The sequence below is a fragment of the Acanthopagrus latus genome, chromosome 7 (genome assembly GCF_904848185.1).
Source record: "Acanthopagrus latus isolate v.2019 chromosome 7, fAcaLat1.1, whole genome shotgun sequence".
NCBI classification, from domain to species: domain Eukaryota; kingdom Metazoa; phylum Chordata; class Actinopteri; order Spariformes; family Sparidae; genus Acanthopagrus; species Acanthopagrus latus.
This window is the reverse complement of record NC_051045.1, coordinates 15,094,731-15,119,056: the sequence shown is the minus strand read 5'-3', so window position 1 is coordinate 15,119,056 and position 24,326 is coordinate 15,094,731. Positions and strand designations below refer to the sequence as shown.

The 24,326-nt window shown below is 42.1% G+C and overlaps 2 protein-coding genes and 2 long non-coding RNA genes across 10 annotated transcripts in view; 2 read left to right on the top strand and 2 right to left on the bottom strand.

Moving 5' to 3' along the window:
* The first annotated feature begins 4,665 nt into the window (after window positions 1-4,665).
* Window positions 4,666-21,486, top strand: esyt1a (extended synaptotagmin-like protein 1a). Of its 2 annotated transcripts, XM_037104280.1 has the most exons (31): window positions 4,671-5,489; window positions 6,847-6,888; window positions 9,083-9,217; window positions 9,426-9,499; window positions 9,718-9,790; window positions 9,885-9,974; window positions 10,090-10,145; window positions 11,922-12,042; window positions 12,213-12,389; window positions 13,312-13,394; window positions 13,565-13,613; window positions 13,868-13,957; window positions 14,185-14,280; window positions 14,362-14,433; window positions 14,509-14,595; window positions 14,807-14,956; window positions 15,556-15,741; window positions 15,837-16,013; window positions 16,100-16,182; window positions 16,294-16,342; window positions 16,433-16,522; window positions 17,959-18,054; window positions 18,265-18,336; window positions 18,437-18,523; window positions 18,648-18,794; window positions 19,689-19,816; window positions 19,947-20,039; window positions 20,121-20,252; window positions 20,325-20,430; window positions 20,564-20,613; window positions 20,729-21,486. In XM_037104280.1, exons 1-31 carry the CDS (start codon window positions 5,163-5,165, stop codon window positions 20,754-20,756), a joined length of 3,246 nt encoding a protein of 1,081 aa, XP_036960175.1. In that variant the 5' UTR covers window positions 4,671-5,162; the 3' UTR covers window positions 20,757-21,486. The 2 variants fall into 2 exon arrangements, with proteins under 2 accessions (XP_036960174.1, XP_036960175.1); XM_037104279.1 differs by having other exon boundaries at window positions 4,666-5,489; window positions 14,185-14,433.
* On the bottom strand, window positions 5,520-12,349 carry LOC119022878. 2 transcript variants are annotated; one of them, XR_005076091.1, is made up of 3 exons: window positions 12,210-12,349; window positions 11,965-12,066; window positions 5,520-6,084 (listed from the first exon to the last, which is right to left on the bottom strand). It is a non-coding gene; the product is annotated as an uncharacterized LOC119022878 (long non-coding RNA). The 2 variants fall into 2 exon arrangements; XR_005076092.1 differs by lacking the exon at window positions 5,520-6,084 and adding an exon at window positions 6,917-7,492.
* LOC119022877 lies at window positions 19,193-21,839 on the bottom strand. Its single transcript, XR_005076090.1, has 3 exons — window positions 21,712-21,839; window positions 20,305-20,396; window positions 19,193-19,829 (listed from the first exon to the last, which is right to left on the bottom strand). It is a non-coding gene; the product is annotated as an uncharacterized LOC119022877 (long non-coding RNA).
* A 984-nt stretch (window positions 21,840-22,823) lies between these two features.
* The window catches only part of fmnl3 (formin-like 3), a 38,597-nt gene continuing 37,094 nt past the window's right edge, over window positions 22,824-24,326 (top strand). For all 5 annotated transcript variants that reach the window (XM_037102775.1, XM_037102773.1, XM_037102774.1 and 2 more), the window contains exon 1: window positions 22,824-23,379. In XM_037102775.1, coding sequence (XP_036958670.1) covers window positions 23,266-23,379 — 114 coding nt within the window. In that variant the 5' untranslated portion in view covers window positions 22,824-23,265. The remainder of the gene's footprint in view (window positions 23,380-24,326) is intronic.

Below are 24,326 nucleotides of genomic sequence, written 5' to 3'. Positions count from 1 at the left end.
GCCCAATACTTCACCAGTAACTTTCTGTATAGTTCGCCTTGTACAAAACTACATGTCCCATGGGTCACACTGGTCCATTACAAATGACGTAAACAGTTCATATAAATACCACGTCGCTGGGATGTGACGTCCTTCGTGGAGACGATTCCTTAGCAGTCGGTACGTGAGTGTTGCTGTTGGTATCACAATCCAAGTTAATCATGATCTTTCTAAATAAATCCATCTAATCTTTCATCTTTTCCTTTCTATTTCCAGCCTTCCGTACTCGACATGAGGGCTAAGGTTTGTGTTTACTGTCTGTATGATCAAATAATTATAGTTGCCTGTGGGGCTAACATTTGCTAGCTAGCCAGTCGACGGCTGGCTAACACCGCACGCACACTAGCAGTCAACTACAACATTCCCGTTTTGCTATTTGTGTGTAACTATATTCCAGTTCAGCTGGACACATATGTGTTTTTCAGAAATGCATGAAGTAAACGTGACAGTAATTTAACGTCGTCTTTCTCTTTCACAGTGGAGAAAGAAGCGCATGCGCAGGTAAGATTGTGTGGCTCGTGTTTTGCCGTCACTCCGTGGTACTAAGTCTCACTTCTTTTTCTTATATCGTTTTTTTAAAGATTAGTCTGATTGGTTTTTGTCATAATTTTCAAGGCTGAAGCGCAAAAGGAGAAAGATGAGGCAGAGGTCCAAGTAAGCTGTCCTCTCCGACATGGCTGTGACGACACGTGTCCAACAACCAGACCGGTGAGCTGAGCTGGAGACCCAGAACCCTCCCGGTGTCAAGTCTGCGGCCAGTGGCCCCTAAATCCACTTGAGGCAGCTGAACGGTGCTGGAGAGCTGATTGAAGACCTGCTGGATGACAGGCTTTTCCCGGACATTCTGGACTCTTTGTTCTTAATTCCTTGACTTTTGTCATTTTGTTTTTTTGTTTTGTTTATACTTTTGATTAAAAGTTTTGGTTTAAAAAATAATTTGCAGGGTATTTTTTTACGAGTTGTTTTGCATTCACAAATTCATTTCAGTTGTATTATAGTGGTTGTAGTGGTGTCTGGCCTCTTCCAGGTGGTCTTGAGCTGTTCAAGCAGCCTGAATCAAAACGCTTCAAATCAAACACAGATGACTGATTTTCATTTAGCTGCTTTATTTCAGGGTCATGAATTATGTGCGTGTTGGGTCTATGTTATATACCCATTTCACAGCATTTAGTTTGACACAACATTAGGCAAGTGCAGGTGTGAACTCTTACATTACAGGTGGCTTCACTCCATGTAGTTGAGCTTGCTCCAGGGCTCTGATATTGTTGATGCTCACTGGCCAGACGTAACTTGGATAATTGTTTGTGGCCATCATTAACATTACTTAAACCTCTGTGGTTCCTGCTTGACAAGCCAGAATGCCTGCTATGAAAAAAGACTCTTTAACGGAGCTATTGTCATTAGGTACACCTGTGCTTTTGTGCCGTGAAAAGGCCGTTACAGAACTCACTCACCCAGGCAACTCCTCTGGTTCACCAGAAGAGAAAGGAATTATTCAGGTCCAGTACTAGCAGCTTTTACTTTTTTTTTAGCGTAGAAATACTCCCATTTATGAAAATGACCCACATTAAAAATGTAGCTTGGATAAACTGACAAGCATTTGCAATATGGAGAGAATAAGCTCCACAGCATGTAGGACAGCACCTTTCTCAATGCTTTGGAGCCTTATTATCATTGCATAAATGTATTAATCTTGTGGAAGTGGAGATCATTTTAAGTGCTTTGTGCAGTTTGTAGAATTTACTCTGCAACACTGCATATTTTATTGTGCTTTTTATGTAAAATGTTAATCTGCAAAGAAAGTTAACTAAAGCACATTTAGTGGAGCCAAAAGCACTGTTACAATAATAGAGTAATACTGGAGTAGTAGAGAGTATAAAGTCAGAAATGGAAATGTTCAAGTCTAAGGGCAAAATGTTGGCAACAGTTTGATTCTGACTGACTTGCAGACTCGTCAAACTTATCTGATAAAAACATATTACATTCAGCCCACATCCCATGACTTCAGTGGGAGTGTGAATGCTGTAACCTTTGCACAGAGCGCACTCAAGACAAACAACTCACTAATATGTTTTTACCCTTCAAGACAGCTCAATAATTCATGATGTCCTTAGCCAAGGTGATTATAATCAAGCAATTGCTGGAAAACACTATTATAGAGGAGAGTGTCCTTTTCTACAAGTTTATTCTCTTTGTAGTTACACCCCAGTCTGAAACTAAAAGTAAGAGAATTCTGGTATCGGTGTGATATTTAACACATTACAACACAAAAATACTACATATTTCAAGGCAGAAGTAAGAGTTATGGTACAGTTACATATAGGATTATCTACTTTAAACTATATTTTTTAAATAGGGGACAAAAATCGGGCCTATAACTGACTACCAAAGGACACATTTCACCTGAACCTGAAGTGGTCCTTATCTTGTTTCAGGAGACACACAAAGAAATGTGTCTGATGCGTCAGTGCACAGTAAAGACCATCTTGAATAATGGTCCTTTTTGTGTCCTCAGCTGCCCTGGTACTGTTGAATTAAGTGTTTTCTGGCAGAGCCTTAAATTTCCTCTCTTAGCAGTGACCTTATCTAACTGAAGGGAGTAGTCCTGGCAAAATAGACGATGCAGCTTAAAGGGCACCGACCAAATGTGCCTACTCTGCACTGGCCAGTGAAAAGCAGCATGAACTTTCAGGATACTGAATATTTAAAGAAGATAAAATAGACCGGGTGGAGAGGTCGGGGACTCTTAAACAGACTTGGTGTAATTGAAAGAACAGGTGACCAGATGACCAAACTTTGTCTTGTTTCTCAAAGCTTAACTTTCGGTGTTGCTCCTGCACCTCAAAGGTACCTGAGGAACATCCAAATAAACTCACTCTGCTCAGTTTGCAGTACATTTTGTGCAGTTATCAGCATTATGAACACCAGTAACATAAACAAATAGTTACACATTATTACATTATAAAGAGTCAAGTTGGGATTTCACGTTCGTGCAATTAACAGTTCACGGTACATTTACTCAAGTACAAATTTGAGGTACTTTTAATTCACATGACTCTTTTCCTGCCACTTCCTACTTCTACGGCAATAAAATATTTTACCTTTACCTTCATCTCAACCAATTACAAGAGTTAAATTCTTCAACTGCCTATACTTTAGTGCGTGAGTAATACTGTTGTAATGATAAAATATGTAATAGTATAACATTCACAAGGGCCAGCTTTCTGTCTCGATGACTTTTACTCTCATTTTCCTGATTTAACATACTTTTACTGTAACATTTTGATTGCAGGACTTGTAACATGTCAGTTGTAATCTGAGTATTTGTGCAGTACTGTATTACTTTGACTTAAGTCAGTGATCTGAATACTTCCTCACTTCCTCGTGTCAGCATCAGAGATGAGCCCGATCATCTTGTGACTGTTACTTCTGCTTCTCCCCAAAGGAGAACAAAACTGCTGACTTTATCAGTCACTTGTCACAGCTTGTTTATCACTGCTGATGTGAAATCGTGTGGTAGATTACTGAAATATGTTTGTTCCTCACTGTGTCTGCAGTCCTTTCTTGACATGTGAACAGATGTGGGACATAGTTGCAATGTGTGGCCTGGAGGTATTTCATATTTCTGTCACTGTGATCAGTGTAACCGGATTTCAGTCCATCTCAGAAAAGGGATCTGTGGGGCAGGACAGAAATATGATGCTACTTGGTTACTTTCTTCCAGGGGATTATCACTATACTCGATGAACACAGTCAGGTGCAAACCAGAGAGACAAAACGTTGCAGTACCAGTTTGGAGGTTTACTGTGCCAATAAAACAGGCGTGTGAGGAGCCGCTCCACGTTCTGCCAACTGTGATCTGTGTGACAGCAGATGGATTATAAGGAGGGGCTTGCATACATATCAAAGACAGCCATGTCGGACTGCAACAGAGTGGCTGGTGTAGTTTCCAGGATGTGTGGAGGTGTGAGATAATTCAGACTTTACTGCCTTTGGTTTCTGTCCATATTCACATTCTGTGTCCTACATAATCGATCCATCCCAAATTCTAAAAATAGCCTAAACTTATTGATCCCGCACTTCATTAAGACCAATCAATACTGGAGACACATTAGAACACGGGGGGCATTGTTGTCACCATTTCCTCATTTTTCTCGTGTCGTGTGCGCCATAACGACCTGTGCTGCTGGTGCCTGACTGACTGCATGTCTGTGTCTTGGTGTGTCTGTGAGAAAGAGACACGTAACTCTTCACCTCTGTGGGCAAATACAGCTAATTGGCTGCATCCAGGCAACCAGAGAGAGATTTCCACCTGGTCTACTTCAGTTGCTAAGCACGACTCCCATCGGTCCTCTTTCAGTTCACTGGTGCGTGAAAACCCGCCTGATGGGTGACATTTGACATTTGGCGCATCCTGGTGATATCACGAGTGTGCTATGTGTATCTTCCCCTATGGAGCTGATCTATAGGTGGGCAGATGGAGCAGTCACACACACCTTTCTGTCAGCGGACCTGTTGGTGGACTCAGATGCTGCTGCAGTGGAGATGAGCGCTTGCGCACACAGCAGGATTTAATCCGGTTATGTAAAAAGAGATAACGGGTTGAGCTGCTTGTGCACCGTGACAGTGGGCGTGGCGGGTCCATTAGTTGACATGGTGCTGATGGTTTAATTCCGAGATTAGAAAAAAAAAAAAGAAGTCTTGAATAAACAGTCAGTCACTTTTGCACACCGGCCGCAGTTCGCTCCGCCAGAGTCAGCCCGTGCGTGACGCGCCAAGTTAATTCTGGGTTTTGTGTTTCTACTGGATTTCAAGTGAAGGAGGGCTTGAAGCAGAGCCCGCCCTCACTCACAGGTCCTGGTCTCTCTCTGCCAGCCCTGCCGTGACAGAGAAGCTGCCTCACACGTCAATGAAACACGGAATAGACTCTTTCTCGGTGCCCTGCGAAACTGAAGAGGAGGGAGAGGAGCCGTGATCATGATCTAACCGAGCGAAACCCGCAGTTTTTGGGGTTTTTTTTCTTCCGCCGATTTCTCGATGGTTTGTGTCACACGGCGGTGGTAAGACTTCAGCGGGGCGATCGAGAGACCAGGTCGAGCCAGTGAAGTGAAGCGGATCTTGCGATGCCAGCCGCGGATGCAGAGCCTGGCATGGGCAGGGGCACGACGGTCCCTGCCCCGGCCTTGCCGAGCCACCCCCCCGGCGAACGCGCAGTCAGCGTGCTGTGGTCCTTTGGGAAATGCCTGGGCGCCCTTCTACCTGTGTACCTGGCCGGGTATTACGGCTTCAGCATCAGCGTAGTCCTGTTCGGTCTGATGATCTACATGGGATGGAAACACAGCCGGCTGGAGAAAGTCATGCGGCTCAAGTCTGCCATGTACCTCCTGGAGAACGAGAGGAAATTCACCACCGAAAACGTCTTCAGGAGCAAAAGGGATCTGCCTCCCTGGGTAAGAACCGGCCGCTTCTCTGCAGTTTGTTATCGCCTGTCACATCTGCAACATCTGTCAGGCTCAACTCGAGCTGCAGCTCAGCCGCTCCGCATCCCTGTCAAATGCTCGTTACACGCAATTTCACTCACCACAGTCGTTTGTTTTGAGCCTCCAGACTATTTAAAATGAACCCGGGGAGGTTGCTTCGTGGAAATCCTAGTACTATGTTCATGACTCTCCTTTCTGCTCACAGTATTTTCCTGCTGTCCCCGACCAGCCCCATATTTAGACATTCCTCGTGTGCAGTGCCTGGGGAATTAGTCTGAGCTGCTGCCACACTGAGGCCTGTGAGTTAACATGCCAGATGAGCTCTTTGCAGAGGAAAGAATGGCAGGAATATGAAGGACAGCCTACACTGAGCTGACAGTTGAATCCATGTGTATCCTGGCAGACAAATATCTAGCAAAATTAGTAATACTCCATGTGTGTGTTTCCTCTTCCTGTTTCACCACAGTAGTGCTGCCACTGACCTTATCTGGCTCCAAAAAACTGATGACTGTTAGACATCCTTCAGAGCAGAGCAGAGCAGAGGCGGTCACCAGGACCACCATATCTGGATAGAGAGGGAGAGAATTAACTATTTGTGTAGGTGTGTGTGTGTGTGTGTGCAGACAGATTTAATGGTGCTTCTTCATAATAACGGTACAAATCACACACTAAAGTGATGACTCATGGCTATTTGAAGCATGTATGAATGCAGGATGAGAGGTGAATTCCTGTTGCTCAAGATGATCAAGTTACTGTGACTTCTTGTGATTAATTCTCTCTTCACAGATCAAACTGATTCGATTTAGTTACGCAACACTCTGATTTCATGGCACCGCATAAAAAAAGGGAGTGCATGAAATAGCGGTGGATTGACATTCATTAACTGATTATCTACTATGTGTGTGAGTGGTGTGCAACAGAAATTCATTTTACATCATTGGATTAATTCATGCGTTAAGTCATTGTGAATCATGCATTAGTCACCCATTAGGATTTGTATGCTTGTTATGAAGTGTTACTGGCTCCGTTTCGGTGGTGTGGAAGAAAGGCTCATGTCTCCTGAATGTTTGGTAGGAACCAAATGAGCTTAAAAAGTTTTTAAAATGGTTTGATTAAGTAGAAATACATCCTCTTCTGATGTAACACAAAGCATGGTCTCAAAAGTGCGTTACAACTACCACCTCTGCCTGTTCCACACGCTGAGAGAAATGTTACTAAAATAAGCTTCTTTGGTATTTTTTTTTACTCCTCTGCTCAGAGCTGGAGGTCATTTTGCACTGCTGTGTTGTATTTGAGCTCATGCCTGACCAATATTACTTGTCCACAGGTCAACTTTCCAGATGTGGAAAAAGTGGAGTGGCTGAATAAGGTATGTCGTTTTCCTATCTGGTTTTGCATTTGTGCGTTTGTAAAATACTGCAGAGACAACGACAAAATCATGTCACAGTACACATTGAGTTTTATTATAAATAATCACCAGTAGTGTGGATATAATGACTAAGTGGGTAAACACAAGTATTAGAACAAGTAGAACAGTTTGGTAAGTTCAGAAAATTACATCACTTTCCTCTAAAGCAGCCTTTTAAAACCAGGAGAAGACAAAACTTACGCCACCTCGTGACAGAATGACGTCCAAAATCTAAGACGATATACAGTGTCATATCACAGTAACAATGTAATATTGATTTGTTGCCCAACATGTGCGGATGTGTATTTCTGCATTAGGAGCTCATCAATTTTAAGGAGTCATCAGTTGCGACATGCAGCTCCTTTACTGCTCTGTTCTGTGCAGCTGAACTTTAAGCCATGCAAAGGAAACAACAATGATTTGATGATAAGGTGTTTGTGTTTCCCTTGAGTGACTCCTCCAGCAGCTCCGATGCCTCACATTTGCTATGAAGATAAAGTGCGCTTGTGTGCACTTTTAGTGACCCGGCTCCCGGTGCAGCAGTCGCTCCATCAGAGCCGATTATCTGCCGGTGTAATTAAGAGGCAGGGAGAGCGGCTCAGATCATATCGCAGAACTTTGTCTCTGTCAGTATAGTAACCTCGCATCGGCTCAAGGCAAGTGTGGATATGAATACTAATAATACAAAACGCCCTTCTCGAGAGAAAAATGTAATGAACTCGGTGACAGAAGCCCAGATTGTAGGATGGCAATTTGCTGGCCTCATCTTTCACCAGCCCACGTCTGTCCTCCAGGCTTCCTGACATGTGATCTCTGCTCACACTGCAGCCACAAACAAACATGCAGCAGCCCTGAAACGTTCTCACCTTTTATGATGTTTGACAACATGTAAGCATCTGTGTCTGCATGGAAAATTATCTAATGTAAGCAATGCGAGACAATGATCCTGTGAGGGGTTGCACTTTTATTGCATGCATCATTCTTAACTGCACGTTTGTAACCGCCTCATAAATAACATAAAGGAGACCCTCCTGCAGCTGTAGCCTGTTAGCATCACCAGCCTCAGTTTGGAGGTCAGAGGATCAGGTCGCGCCTCGCTCTTACACACTCGCACTGAGATGCCGAGGCTGACACCAGTGTGAGGCTGTGTGGAGTGCTAACACAGATGTGCTGATCACTTAGAATCGAATCAAACTATTTTTATTCATATGACCCACATTCTGAAGTGTGTGGGTCATGCTGAGATAATTACTGTTGAATTTCGTTAAGGGCTGCACATATAATTGAAGCATAATAAAAATCCTGATATGGCCAAGTCAATGTCAAAATCACAAGAAGCTGCATTTTATAAGATTAAGGTCAAACGTTGTGCTGCAGAGATGCCCTGATCAACAGTTCTGTTTTTCCACATGTAAGAAAACATGTTTTTTTGGTACAGACTGCAAAAATGATCATTCCCACCATTTCAACATGTCAACATCGCAATAACAATCAACAATCATAATATCTGTCAAATTAATCACAGAAATGGTTTTTCAAACTTAACGTTCAGCAATAGTGATATCATCATGTCACTGGAGGTACAGAGTTGGCTTTGAGTTTCTGCTTGTTGTAGTTGTTTGATCACTCGCTGGCTCTTGTGTGTCCTACAGACTGTATACGTGTTGCCATCCTCCTCAGTTAAAGAAGATTCGAGTAATCCGTCCTGCTGCAAGTCGACATCTGAATATTCGCTGATGGTTAAAGCTATCAGTATATTACACTTGCAGCCAATATTAATTAATCCATAGGAAGTGTATCATTTGGGCACTTTCTGTGTTTCTGCTTTAATGCCCTCCAGAATAGCGAACAACTGGCAGACATTTAATTACTTTATTCTTCCTCCTGCTGAATTATTGGTGGCTTTGCTTTAGTTCTCTTTTTGTCGGGTGTTGCTAAACCTTCTCTGGAAAGCCTTTCAACCACAAGGCAAACAGTGTGTGGCCATGGCATTGTGAAGCGTGTGTGTTTTGGTGCTACATTACATTACTGGTACTAATTTATCACTTTATACTATCTCGTGTATCGTATATGTAACTGAACATCGGATCCTGTCGTTGCCATTTTCAAATCTGCAAAGGAAAAGCAGTGAAAGGCCGTATGTTCTGTCATGCAGATCCTGCAGCAGGCTTGGCCCTTTGTTGGCCAGTATCTGGAGAAGCTGCTGGTGGAAACCATTGCTCCTGCCATCCGAGCCTCCAGCATTCATCTGCAGACACTCAGCTTCACCAAGGTCAACTTAGGAGACAAGGTATCCGAATGGCTCGTCATAAAAGCAGCAATTTACTCTGTTAATGTTCCACAACCAAGAAACACTGGTCCCAGGGTATTAATGTGGGTGATATGTATGTATATCCGGTTAAGAAAGGGCAGGTATTCGGAGCATGTGTGTCATGTGATATCATGAACTCTCTTTCAGTCTTATTTGCTTTGTGTAACAGCAGCTGTTGTGTTCACAGGCTGTGAAGGTGGTGGGCGTAAAAGCTCACACAGAACACGATAAGAGACAGGTTATGTTGGACTTGTACCTGAGGTAATGCATCACAACTTCTGCTTCTTCATTAGTCCCTATCGTTGTTTGTGTACAAGAAAGCCAGACACTGAAATATTGCCAAGTTGTTAGTGTCCTACACTAGAGTTTCTGTCTGTTACATCAGCTCTTTTGTTTGCTTAACACAGACAAGAAAACAGCTCTGTCATAAGTCGTACCAGCTGCTTCCCTTAATCAAACATGTATCTCTGTACCCGCAGCTACGCCGGTGATGTTGAAATCAACGTGGAGATCAAAAAGTACTTTTGCAAAGCCGGCGTGAAAGGAGTCCAGGTATAAGAATTATATTAAGATATTCTTACATCATTAATTGTCATAGTTAAGTGGCCTAAAACTATATGTTCAGTATTATGTTTTCTGTTTGTAGCTTCATGGGAAACTGCGTGTGATCCTCGAGCCGCTAATTGGAGACATGCCGCTGGTCGGAGCCATCACAATGTTCTTCATCCGCAGGCCTGTGAGTGTCGCACCAGTGAACCGAATAATGATACTGCTCACTTTGGCGCTGCATTTTTTTTACGCTTGGTCTGCTTGTATGAATTAATACATCTTCACTTTAATCTGTGTCATAGAAACTGGACATCAACTGGACCGGGCTGACCAACTTGTTAGATATCCCCGGGCTGAAGTGAGTTAAAAGATAGAGCTGTGTGTAGATTAGGTTTTAGGGAGTGGCTGTGTTGATCTGTTTTGTCTGTCTGGTGTTTGTTTTGAATTGTTTTTTAATGAAGATCCTGTTTGAGTAGAGTAGAGTAGAGTAAGGCTGAGGAGGTTTAGATATGCAGAAGAGTTTAGGGGATGCATTTTTTTTTTTAATTTATGGATAACTTTCAGAGTATTAACCCAATCAGCAGAATACATTTTGGCAATATGCATTTCTGCATACCACGGATATGCTGAAACTTTCCTCAGGTTCAACTTTCTATCTCATGTTGCGACACCACTGCGCTTCTGGTCTGGTTGGGTTAAGACACAAAAAACACTTGGTTTCAACCATTTTAGTCGCCACAAACACGGCGAGAGATATCCAGAGGTGTCACACTTACAGATGCTGAAATGCAGTCTAGAACTGCGACCACTGACTTAGCAGCCTCTTCGCCTGTAAGTCCACCACCTAACGTGAACGTGATATGAAATGTTTTGTAGAAATGTTCATATGGTAAGCAGCCTATGACGCATACAAATGCAAACGTATCTGTGGCTTGCAGAACAATAAATGCCAAAACTTTATCCTGGCGACTGGGCTGTCATGTATTATTGTAATAATACATTCATTATAGAGCCATAGAGGTTTTTCTGTTCAGTGTTAGATGTGTGCGCTCAAAATCCTGGCGGCATCCTATATTTTTGTTATTGTAAACAAATCCTGTGTGAAAAGACTGAAACCAACCTGATAAAGATTAGTCTATCACAGAGCTCCGTTGTTGAGCTCCAAAAATGACTGAAAACACAAAAATGAGTCACGCTGTTGCACTGGATGACATTCTCCTTCATTTAGATGAACAAGGGCACTGTAGTTTATTCAGTCCCAAACACACAGCCCTTCAAACTCAATAAAGCACTGAATCTGTATTAATCCACATTAAAAAACAAAAAACATATCCACTATTCACTCCTGTTTGACTTACTTAAGCTTAAAACTACATTGCCCAACTCTTTAGGGAAATAACTTTAATTGATAATGAAATCTTTATGACTCCTTTTGTAAAAATGTACATGACGCACAATAACACATTGTTGGTTTTGTCCTTTTCATGACTTTTGTTGATAATAGGAAAAATATTGGACAATGTCAGCCTTATCCTTTATCTTGTTAAACTTTATACCATACACACTATACCGATGTACTTATTCATTATGTTTATTATGACTTCATTTGTTTATATGAAGGCAGTTTTTAAGGTCCATTATGTAAGGTCAGATTGCAGAAAATGTAGAATCAACTACAATGCAATTAAAGTCAATATGAAGATAAATGGGATAATGGGACCAAATGGGAACAATGCAGCTATATTTAACATCCTTATTCGGTGTAATTGTATGGTGGTTGATTCTACGCTGTCTGTGTTATAATCTTATATAATGTACTTCTGTGAAAATACAATTAAAGCATTGTCAGAGGTGTACGTGATGACAGTTCCCTCCGGCAATGCTTTGAATGACAGCTTGTCATTATTTTTTAATTGTATTCCTCGTTTAGACAACATTAGCCAACATGATTTCACAGAGGACTGTCCTCATCTTTAGCCAGTGGGTGCTTTGTGTTGGTTCTGTCGCTGGGAACCTGAATATCATGTTATGTATGCATGTCCATATGGTCCGCAGTAGTATCTAGCCTCTGTCTGTTTGTCTGTGTGTCCCTCCCGTGTGTCCCCCCCAACATCGTCCTCGCATTCATTTGCAGTGCCATGTCGGACACTATGATAATGGATGCAATAGCCTCCCACCTGGTGCTCCCCAACCGTCTCACTGTTCCCCTGGTGGCCGACCTGCACGTTGCGCAGCTCCGCTCCCCTCTCCCAAGGGTAACTGTCTCAATAATGAATGGCCTGGAGAAAAAAAATGGACCCACACAGACTGAATCTGTTTCAGCTGCAAGCAAACACATTCAAATTCAAGCAAATTCGATTGAAAGACACGGATGCACGTTGACTAACATTTTAACCGTCTTTGTTTTCCTTCATGCACATACCAGGGAGTCGTGCGCATCCACCTGCTGGAGGCCGAGGACCTGACTGCCAAGGATACAGTCATCAAAGGTTTAATTGACGGGAAGTCAGACCCGTACGCCGTTCTGCGTGTAGGAACCCAGATCTTCACCTCTCATCACGTGGACAGCAACCTGAACCCACAGTGGAGGGAGATGTATGAGGTGAGAGGAGCTGGCAGGGCAGAAAATATACTGAGCCGAGAGAAACACGAGATATACGGCTTTGTATTCAAGTGCTGCACTTCCCACCAGTTTCTGCACTAAAAGTTATAGCTTGGTGTTGGTGTCCTTGCTTTGTAAGGACTGTGTGGAGAAATGTTTGGTAGTAAATACGTCACTGGTGCAGAGATAAACAGTGGAGATTTGTATCTACTTCTCTGGTGGCCGGAAACCCCTGTTTCTGAGATAAGCAGCTCTTGCAAAAACTGCTTGCTTATGGACACATTTGTCTTCCTTGTTGTTTGTGAAATTAGAACCGAGTACTGAATAGATATTAAATGATTAAAGGAGACATATTATGCTCATTTTCAGGTTCATGATTTGTATTTTTGGATACTGCTAGAATATGTTGACATGCTCAAATGATCAAAAAGTTTTCTCAGTTTTCTCAAACAGTCCAGTACTGCAGCTTTGTATTCACTCTCTGTCTGAAACACTCCGTTTGAGCTGCTGTTTCTTTAAGGACCCCCCTCCTAAGCTCACACACGCCTGACCCAGGACTGCTAACACCAACACAGCAGCTGTGCTAAATCAGTTTTTTGCTAGTGTGAACTGAATTAAAGGCAGGACTTACTGATCAGGCGTGGGAGAGAGTAACTCCTGTAGGTGCGGACCTTTTTAGCTTTTAAATTCTTTTACATGCATGCAAACCTTTATAACACACTGAACAGAAGCAAAAAAAAGGCATCATAGGTCTCCTTTAATATTTACCTAGCACAACAGGAAAAAGATCTTGCTGTTGTGATTCTGTTTGCATGCACTTGTGTTATTGTCACATGTGGCTGTATCTATATTTGTATATTTGTTGTGTGTATTGCGTATTTGTCCATTTATGTGTGTTTGTGTGTGTGTATGTGTGTGTCAGGTGATTGTCCATGAAGTACCTGGTCAGGAGTTGGAAGTGGAAGTGTTTGACAAAGACCCAGACCAGGATGACTTCCTGGGGAGGTAGCTTATTCATTCTCATTCATTTACTCGGTCTCTATGTGCTCATATCATTTCCATCTCTGCTATTGCAACGTTGGGCCATGATTCTGTTGAAATTTGAATGCCTTAACCTCTTTGATAAACGCCTTTAACCATTTTTTTTTCTATCTCTTTATCTGTCTCTCTTTCAGGGTCAAGGTGGATCTGGATATTGTAAAGAAGGCCAGAGTTGTGGACGATGTAAGTAACGATGCTTCTGTTTAGCCTTTTTGAGGTTTTGGAGTCACTATTGTACTGCAGCAAGCATGAGAATTCAGTTATTATATTGTCTCTTCAGTAATCCTGTTAGCATGTGACACTGCAGGCCCCATGCGCTTCCGCGTGATCTGCTCTGATTTTTTTCTTCTATCCTGCCAGCTCATCTAGGCTCAAAGAAATCAGCCAGATGAGAAAAATGTGTGTTTTGATGAAGCCCTCTTTTTTTTTGTAAACAGTGGTTCAATCTGAGGGACGTCCCATCGGGCAGCGTTCACCTCCGGCTGGAGTGGCTCTCTCTGCTGTCCTCTGCTGACAGACTGAGTGAGGTGAGTCCAGAGGCGTTCAATGGATCGCCCAGTCAGGAGCAGGGCTTTGTGTAGTGATGCGGAGAAAGGGAAGGAATCGTTTCCAGATTGTTATGCAATAAAACATTCACACAGTCGATCAATAACGCATTCTTCATCAGCTTGTTATCGATAGTGTCCACAGGTTGGACCTTCCGGATCGCTCTGCTCACACGCTCCTTGCTTCTGTTTGGTTGTTCCTCTACCAGGTGATCCAGACAAACCAGAACTTGACCAGCAAGACAGCAGATCCTCCATCTGCCGCCATCCTCGCCATCTATCTTGATCAAGCTCACGCACTGCCTGTAAGATTACCACAACAAGACTCTTTTACGTGCATTCAAGTTTCAACTGTTACCCACATCGATGGATTTGATTTATTGCAGATGAGAAAAGGCAACAAGGACCCGAGCCCGATGGTGCAGATTTCTGTTCAGGATGTGACTAAAGAGAGCAAGGTAAGGATAAAGCGTTTCTTAGTACATTAAAGCCAAACTCCGAGCATCATGAACGGTTTCCCTTCTTTTCTGTAGACTTGCTATGGGACCAACACTCCTGTGTGGGAGGACGCCTTTACCTTCTTTATTCAGGATCCTCGCAAGCAAGACATCGACATTCAAGTAAGTCATTATCAGAAGCGATTGACTTTTACACACAATCACTCCGAAGGTGTCCCAAGTTAATTCATGCACTAAATACCTTATAGATTTTCCTTCCTCAAGGTTTTAATACATTTTTCTACTTATTCTCACTTATTTCTGTTAACTACACTCTCATAATTTTAGCTTGTTTATGGCCCTCTTCCCTTCTGCTACTGTGTTGTCCAATCAGGTTAAAGATGATGACCGTTCTCTGTCCCTGGGCAGCCTGACCATCCCTCTAATCCGTGTTCTGGCCACGCCTGACCTCACCATGGACCAGTGGTTCCAGCTGGAGAATTCTGGTTCTGCCAGCCGCATCTACATCAAGATTGTGCTTAGGGTCGGTATTTCACACAAAGACTTGGACTCTTTCTTTGTGCGCACTCGTGTTGAAGGAGAGAAGTAAATAAGTAAGATGAGGACTCAGTCCCAGCTACAGGGTCTGTGTGGAAGGAAGACTTTGAAATCCTAGCAGCTCCCAAAGGACAGCTGTGGCCTCGGGCACATGCTTCAGTAGTATCACACCCACAACCTTCCCTTCAAAACCTCAAAGATCTCAGATTTAAACATACCATGACTCTGTGTGTGTTAGTCATCCATGGGAATAAAAAAAACCCATAGATTAAAGAATGTAATACAGGGGAGGTTAAAAATCACTCTTACATTTGCACCCACACATTTTCACAACCGGAATGACTACATGAATTCCTTAATATTATCTCCTGCCCTTTACATTGCCCCCCCGGCGACAAATAAAGTGTTTTGAATTTACATGTCTGAACGTAACCCTCGCACAAAGATCATCCACATGTCAGCCTCATATTTCTATCCTTGTGGGAACCTCATAATTGCAGAAAGAGAACGGCAGTGACACGGAAACCTGCATGCTCTCTCCTATGTTGTGAAAAAGCATTAAAGTGTGTTCCGCTTGACATTTAGGTTTTGTGGCTGAGTGAGGATGCCACTCCTACAACTCCGTCTCCTCGGCCCTCAGGGCCCTCCGGGTCCGGGATCGGTCAGGGGGGAATCACATCAGAGCTGAACCCCATGGGGCCCGGTGGATTGGGTCAACCTCAACCGACACGACCTCAGCACACTACACCCGACCCAGAGTTTGCAACTGAGGTAAAAAAAAAGTTAGCAAGTGTGGAACGGCAGTACCACTTAGCCCTCTCTCACACGCACTATGAGAGCACTGCCTGTCCTTGCTCTGTCCACAGGGAGTGCTGCGCATCCACCTGGTGGAGGCCCAAAGCCTGATAGCAAAGGACAACTTCATGGGGGGCATGGTGAAGGGGAAGAGCGATCCCTACGTCAAGATCCGCGTGGCTGGCATCACTTACCGGAGCCACACCATCAAAGAGAACCTCAATCCCACCTGGAATGAACTCTACGAGGTATCGACCTTTGTGAAGTACATGGTTCTTCCACTCATATGCTGAAACTATGAGGCTTAGATTTTGTTTTTTTTTCTATGACCCAGGTGATTTTGACCCAGCTTCCTGGTCAGGAGATCCAGTTTGAGTTATTTGACAAGGACATCGATCAGGATGACTTCCTCGGGAGGTGACCACTTTCAACTTCAATAACAAATCTGGCTCTTAAAAGGTTTTTCTGTTAAGGAGAACCAGTCAGTGCAAAAGATGATAAAATACTGACTGAGTCTCGTCTTTGCAGGTTCAAGCTTAACCTACGAGATATCATCAGCGCACAATTCATCGATACGGTTAGTGACAGACACTTTAGCAGATAATTTGACAAATTACATTCATATTTATTTTGTAACCTAAATGTTTCGGTGCCACTCTTGTTACAGTGGTACACTCTGAATGATGTGAAGTCAGGCCGAGTTCACCTGATCATGGAGTGGCTGCCTCGAGTCTCTGACCTACCCAGACTTGAGCAGGTGAGATATTTACTGTCCCTGTTTTATTTTTTATCATCTCTTCTAGATGGATATATCAGGCAATAGTGTACTAATTATATTAAAACCCAGAAGCACTGACAGTTAATGCCTTTTTTAAAGCAACATTGTGTAGAAACTGGCAGTTGGCACCCCCTACAGTTTATGAGTGCAACACCAGTGACTTAGATAAAAAATTGTCAGACATAATGTAGGTGCTAACTATAAACAAAACTTATAACATTCTAACAGTTTATGTGTTGAAAACTTTTATCTTGATGTAAATCATGTATGTAACACTTCTACCCTCTCACTGTTGCAACTGCAGAAACGGATCATAATTAATTGAGTAATAATAAGTACCACAACAGTAAATGAGTACAAAGAAATCAATGAAAAAAAGATACAGGTCTAAAAATTAAAGTACATAATATAAAAGCAAAATTACTCAGTAGAACAAGAATTGTAGATGTGTACCCTGACATTACAAAATTCCTAAAAAAAAAAAAAAAATCAAATGCACATTAGACCATTCATGGACTTACACGCTGAATATGAGATCCACTTTCCCCATAATTTTATCGTAAATTATGTCAAATTATGTTAATGTATTGCTTGTTACAGACACTTTCTAGTGACTAGCTTCCAGCTTGCAGCACTATTTTTGCAAAACCTTATGAATCTCCCCCCTAAAGGAAGGATAAGATGAGCCAGATCAGATTATATGATAATTATTAGCCTCAGATGAGCCACGTAGTGCAGCTGGAGGATTTGGTCTTTTGAACAAGGGGGTATTTAAGGCTCTGAAGTGTCTTAAAGTATAATATAATAACATATTATTATTCCCACATTGCTTAAAAAGAGTTATTGTTCAGTGAAATATTCCTCCTGTCCATTCTGGCCATAAAGTGATTTCCTCCAGAGCTCCTCCTCCCCGCAGTCATGACTTTATGAAATAAAATGCACATTTCAAAGTTAAACCAAAGTAAAATTGAGGCTTCAGCGGCCTGAGTTCACTAAATCAAGTTAAATTTCTTCCAAAAATACAATCTTTTGGTAAGACATTCTCATTTTGTTTTTCCATGGACTGTGTTTCCCTTGCTGAGCTGCAGCAGAGGGAGTGCTTCATGGCCAGTATGCACAAGAAAAACAAAACAGCAACCTTGAAAACAATCCAAACCCATCTTTTAAATGCCGCCTCTTGCACTGTGAGAGTCTGGTTGCCCTTGTTTTTGTCGCATGCTTGTTTGGTTGCCATGGCTGACGCAAACAGTTTTTAATCAGCAAGAAGGAGATGCTTTGTGTAGATTAGTTTATCTATGTTCTTTATATGTGGTGTTGCAAAGGAAATGTCAACCACACTTTCCTATTGCACAAAAAGTGTTACCAAAACCCTCAATTTATATTCTCTTCCTGTGTGATGTAATATCTCTCTTCAGATCCTGCAGTACCAGAGCCAGCAGTCCTACCAGAACAAGGTCGTGCCATCAGCAGCTGTGTTGTTTGTGTACGTGGAGCGTGCCCATGGCCTGCCGGTGAGATCATACATCTGAGTCCTCGGGGAACTGTATCTTGTTTATTGTGATGTGTTTTTCTTCGCACTAAAAGTGTGCAGAAGTACAATCTTTGCTTTCACTGCCAGTGTACTGCATGAAACATTTTAGTGTCCCAATACGGCTGCACGTTAAAATAAATTCTGTTGATTACAGTTTTTGGATTGCAGTCTTCTTTGTATGTGATTTCAGCTGAAGAAGAGTGGAAAGGAGCCGAAAGTTGGGGCTGACATTATCTTCAAGGGTATCTCACACAGAACCAAGGTAGGATTGTGACGTCTTAGACGTCTTAGTCTTGTGAATGCAACACAAGAAAAACAGCTGTTTGAAAGTTATTTAATTGTCCGGTTCTTTCTCTCCAAAGATTTGTGAGCGTTCCACATCTCCTCGTTGGGACGAAGCCTTTCACTATTTGGTTCGCGACCCCAGAGATGAAACACTCACAGTGAAAGTGAGAGTTATTCAGTTTTGTCTAAACAACACAGATAAAATATAGATAGGACAAAAGTGAAAAGTGTTTGATGTGATGTGAAAAAGTGAATAAAGATAATGAAAAATGCCATGTTTGTATGTAGCTCTCCCACAGCTGGGGCCAGGCCCTTGGGTCCTTGACACTTCCTCTCAGAGAGGTGCTGGCTGAGCCGGGCCTGGTGCTGGACCGCTGGCTCAACCTGGATGGAGCGCTGCCAGAAAGCCAGATACTACTGAGGGTCACGCTCAAGGTACTGACGATATGTCTCTCTACACTGTTTATAGCAGTACATGCCCCAGAGCCATGTTTTATCATTTTCCCCCCATCTTACATTCATGATTCAAATCACAAAAATGACATTTGTCATTTAAGGAATGTGGCCTCAAGGGTTGAAGTAACAAAAAAACAATTGACAAAAGTATTAAGTAATGAAAATGCTTCTGAATTAACAACACAAATAATGAAATGTTTGTGAATGATGAATTTTGATTGTATGTACTTACATGTACCTTGTGTTTAGAGTAAAAAAAAAGCCACGGTGGTGGAAATTAGTATTACAATAATAATCCCTAAAGAAAAATTATCTTAACAATTTTTCACTATAAAACAAAGATTTTTTCCAAACAGTTTTATAGATGACTACCTCTGTCAAGACCCAATAATCTTTATTGATTCAATCAAGCCTAATTCCAGTGTCAAACTCAATGGCCCTGTAACACTCTAAATATTAAATCACCCGTAACTGCTTGACGACAATTAAAGCGTACCAGATTCAGCATCTGTATTAAATTGTACTTGCCTTTTTTTCATGAACATCCATTCTTTATTCACTGAGAGATTAACAGAAATGTTAAAGTCTAGTAATGCTTAAAAAAGGTTAAGGTTAAGGAATTGTCCTTTATCCATCCTTTTACCCAGATCCACACCAAACTTTAATTGGGTCTATTCTGGGCTGGGACCCATCCTCCGTCTAAGTTTCATGGAAAACCATTTGGTAGTTTTTGAGTAATCCTGCTGACAAACCAACCAGTGAAACATACATGGGTGAAGATGTAACCTCTCACCTAGTCATAAATGCAGGAGAGAAAATGTAGAATAGACTTGCCATGCGACGCTATGATTTCTAACCCTGAATGTCTGGCAGATCTTGGACACTCAGCTGGCGGTGTGTCGTGGAGCTCCAGGGGACGCAGGTGAAGGCGGCATAGAAGAAGTCGTTCCCAGATGGGTTCCTTCCCATTTAGACCTCAGACAGCGAAATACATTCTCCTTGTGAGTCACTCCTCTGTAAAGATAGTAGTTATCAGCGTAGTGGAATGTTTTTCCAGTTTATTTCATCGTGGTTTGTGTTTGTTTTGGCCAAAGTATTTAAATAATACAATTTTCTACACTGTGTCTTCAGAGGTGATAACGGAGCGTCAGGCAGCCAGGTGAAGCTCACCATCGGCTACTCGACAGAGGAGAGCAGGCTTTTCATCACTGTTCACTCCTGCAGGTCTCTACCAATACGCTGCCTTTTTACCATCACTTCTCTGTGCCAGAACATGTGGTAACTGGGATTGCTCTACACCCACAGAGCCCTGGCAGCCTGCTCAAAGGACGGTGCAGACCCATACGTTTCATTCATCCTGCTGCCTGACAAGAAGGCTACCACCAAGAGGAGAACCGCCACCAAGAAGAGAGACCTCAACCCAGAATTCAACGAGAGGTAGGACAAACAAATGACACTAAGTAAATTGAGAGGATGTTAACTGACCCACCTTTCTGTTTCTTTTCGTAGGTTTGACTTTGATTTCTCTCTGGAGGAGTCCATTCAGAGAAGACTGGACCTGTCTGTGAAGAACAGTGTCTCCTTCATGAGCAGAGAGAGGGAGCTTATTGGCAAGGTATATATGATCACTCACAACTTAGTCATTGCTAAAAACATCAGAGAGTTCCTCTGTGTTTACCCAGGAGTTATGACCAAACACAACAGATACAGAAATGTGAAATCGTTTACTTTTTCTTGTTTCCCCTTAGCTGCAGCTTGACCTGGACCAAATTGACCTCAAGGCTGGTGTCACACAATGGTAATAATTTAAAGAGCAACTACACAATATTGCATAATCATAGAGTAGAGTGTTCAAATATTACTTTCATCATGATTGTTGAAAACAACACATTGTATCCTCTCTGTTTCTCCAGGTACGATTTGGTAGCAGAGACCAACTAAAAGAGTTGACGCTTCTACGATTTAACATTAAGTGTTGCTTCTGTGATCTGTGATTTGTGTGTGTGTTTGTATATTCAGCTTAAATGAAAATGTCCACCTTCACTGAAGAAAAACATCGATGACATATCTGATCCACGAAAACACAGTCCATCAGTATTTATGAGAAGAAACTTTACATGTAGCTTATCATCCGTAAAGTGTTAACTGTGCTGCTGAGTCCACACTGTCCTGGACAGATTCTTCAGGAGAATATTTTGGCTGAATAGATATTTGATAATAACGCAACTATGTTGCAAAACCTACCAAGTTTATATTTGTTTAAAAGCATGTCCAAGTCCTCTTTGAATTTTATTTACAAAAGGGCTTATGCTGTGATTAAGATCCTAAAGGAATGACACTGTTTTATGGATTTACAGCATCCAACACCAAGAGATTCCTTTAAATTTTATTTTTTACAATCTTCAAATAGATCCTGATATGACTTTGTTTATATATATTGCCTTAAGTATTACAAAAACTGTGCACAATTTGTCAGTGTTTATGAATTATGTTCCAAATGAAGTTTTATATGTTTTAACCAGTGCTCTCTTAAAGTTGCTTTTGTAAAACAAAGTATTACAAACCTAGACCCTCATATATTACCACTGAAAACAGAGGTATGATACTGTAAGCAGAGTCTAAATCACTGTGCTTTTATGAAGAGAAAAACTTTGTAGATACTGAAAACACATCGCTGGTGTTTCATGCTTCCTTGTGTTTGCATGTTTGTAGCGCTAAATGCAAAATGGCTGAAGCTGTCGGCCATGTTTAAAGTTTATTTTTTAAGCTAAAAACGTACGACTAGGGGAGCTGCGATATACTGTGATATTGATGATATCCATTATATTTAAAAATGAAATACTTATATTGTGTGTACACATAAGACAATATCCTCTAAATATTTCAGGCCACTTACAATAATTCAGATTCTTTATGTGCATGCTTTTTAGGCATTGCACCTTAATTCTGGTAGCCAGCTGCCACAAAATGGAAAAGATAAGTACAAGAAGATGGAATAACTAGCCAGCTACCTACTGTCCCAATAAGGTCCTTGGTAGTCACTGCAACTGCTGTGCAAATTCAGCTCAGATGAGAAAATGGAAAAGTTAGCTTTCCAGGGTGTTTTGCGGATTGCTAGCCCCCATGATACATTGCGCGATTTATCGCCGCGACTTTCCATGCGTCCATCATTTAACCGGAAACGGCTTTTTCCATGGTAACAGGGTGCTAATCCGCCAACAAATGCAATGGTGTGTAATTCATCCATGAAGTTTCTGGTTACCAAATTTGTCGAATGAAAACTACTTTATTAACATTGTTATCAAAATATATGATTATTACAGGCTATACTAGCTAGTCTCCCCAGAAAACTCCTGGTTAGATATCGCGATAATATCGTTATTGTAGATTCTTTTGACCACGATAATCATGGAACGAAAATCTGACATGGTGGCAGCCCTAGTCATAACCTTATCAGACGCAACAGAATATTTTAGGTCAGCAGGGGGACAGCTTCACCTCACCACAAATACTTGGACACTGATGTGTGGCTAAAGAAAGAAAACAATGTGTAAGTGTGAGAACCGAAGAAGAAAACTGCTGAACTTTGACTTTATTTGAAACATATCATCATGTATCTGCTGAAGTTGTTGATTAAAGTTTGCACTCTCATGAATCATATCAGTATTGTGACTGTTTTGTCAGTGTGTGTGTGTGTGTGTGTGTGTAGAAGCTTATGTTTTTTGGCGATTCTAAAAAATAAATTAAAGAGCACAAACATAAAATGACAACATGTCATACTCATATCTTACCTCTAGGTGGTGATAAAGCGTTAACAAAAACCCTCACTTTTCCGTCCAGCTGTCTGTGGGCTCACTGCCTACAGATGTGAGGGGCAGGGCATCGGAGATGATGTGATTGACAGGTCTTTTTGCCAACAGAGGCGCCGCCTCCCCCAGCTGGGGGCGGGACCAGAGAAGAAAACCTGCCCTCTGAGTGGAGGCATCAGCACAGAGCTTTAATCAGGATCACACAACAATAATGAATGGAAACACGTCGTAGCCAAGAAAGTTGAGCAGCAACTTAAAGTCACTGTTGTCGGCATTTTGAAAGTTAACTCTGATAAGTTATGGATTGTCCTGGAAAATTAGGAAACGTTTTCTGGAAGAGAAAGAAGATGTAGTTTTATTGTTACTTTTAAAAGTAAGTTTTTTGAAAGGGGAGACTACAGTGGGACACACTGTAAACCTAGGCGCGTGAGTAAGTGTAAATGGCATTTTGGGACATTAATACGAGACTTCTGCACTGTCAGCTTTTTATCTCGGTTTGGAGTGGTGGATTATTTGGATTAACCAGTTAATTCATTGTTGGGAGTACTTTGGAGATTTTTTTAAAACTTGGATCTATCATCACCGTGAGAAGCCGAAGGATTGTTTTCAAGCTGACTGTAGAGGATACAATCTAGTCAAAAATGGGTAACATTGAAAGTGTGGACGGCCAGTCGGAGATGAAGCATCACATCATGCCTCTGAAGGTGCCCATGCCTGACCCCACTGAGCTGGAGGAGAAATTTGCCATTGTTTTGGTAAGTTGATGATCATCTCAGAAATCTACAAACTTTATACATCTAGCATATTATAAACTGTTTTGACTTTCAAATAATAACACAAGTCAGAATCAACATCCCTTAATAATGGACGGTGTTTGCTTCCGTAACAAATGTGATTTTGTTGTTGTTTTCACTTTTGTTTGCACTGGTCACATTAATGTGAATGTGTCTCGTCCATTACGAGCTGCTGATATTCCTAAATGAGCCGACCTGTGCTGCTGTCCCGCCCCTCATTCTGCCCGCTGTCCCCCTCCTCTCCTCCTCTCTCCTCTCCTGTGGTTCTTTTGTCTCCCCTAAAGTCAGACAACTCAGCAAACTGAGCACAGCATGGTGAGAGTGGAGAGGGAGAGGAGGAGCGGGGGAGGATTTTTCCCCCCCCGTAATGAAGGACATTTCACTGTAAATCCTTGACAGAGCGCGCATCGCGGCATTCGGTTTATTTAACGTTTCTCTCGCTGCAGGCGAACCATCTGAAAACAACATTTTCTGAATTCCCCCAAAACTCCCACACCCGATCAGTCTCTCTCCTCCCCTCCCCTCCACACACGCTCCACATCAGGCTTGGAGTTGAGCTGTCTGTCTGTCTGAGCGCTTTGTAATAATGAGCACACAGTCAACACCCACTTTGACCAGCCGAGTGACTCTGTCACCCTGCGTCAAGGGGACATTTCTTTTACAAGACAGGGGACTTCACACGTTCGCTCGTGTTTTCAGGAACAGTCATGTGGAGTTCTGCTTCTGTGTCAGGCTGTTATTATTCATGACAAAGTCAAAAAGGGAGTGGGAACTGCAGCCAGTCATCTCCAGGGCTGGAAAATATGTAATCTAGTGACTCCGCTGGAGTTTGGAGAAGTGATCTCTTGATGGATCTGTTAGTTAGCCAGAAAAAAAAAAGAATGGTAACAGTAGCTGTTTTGATAATC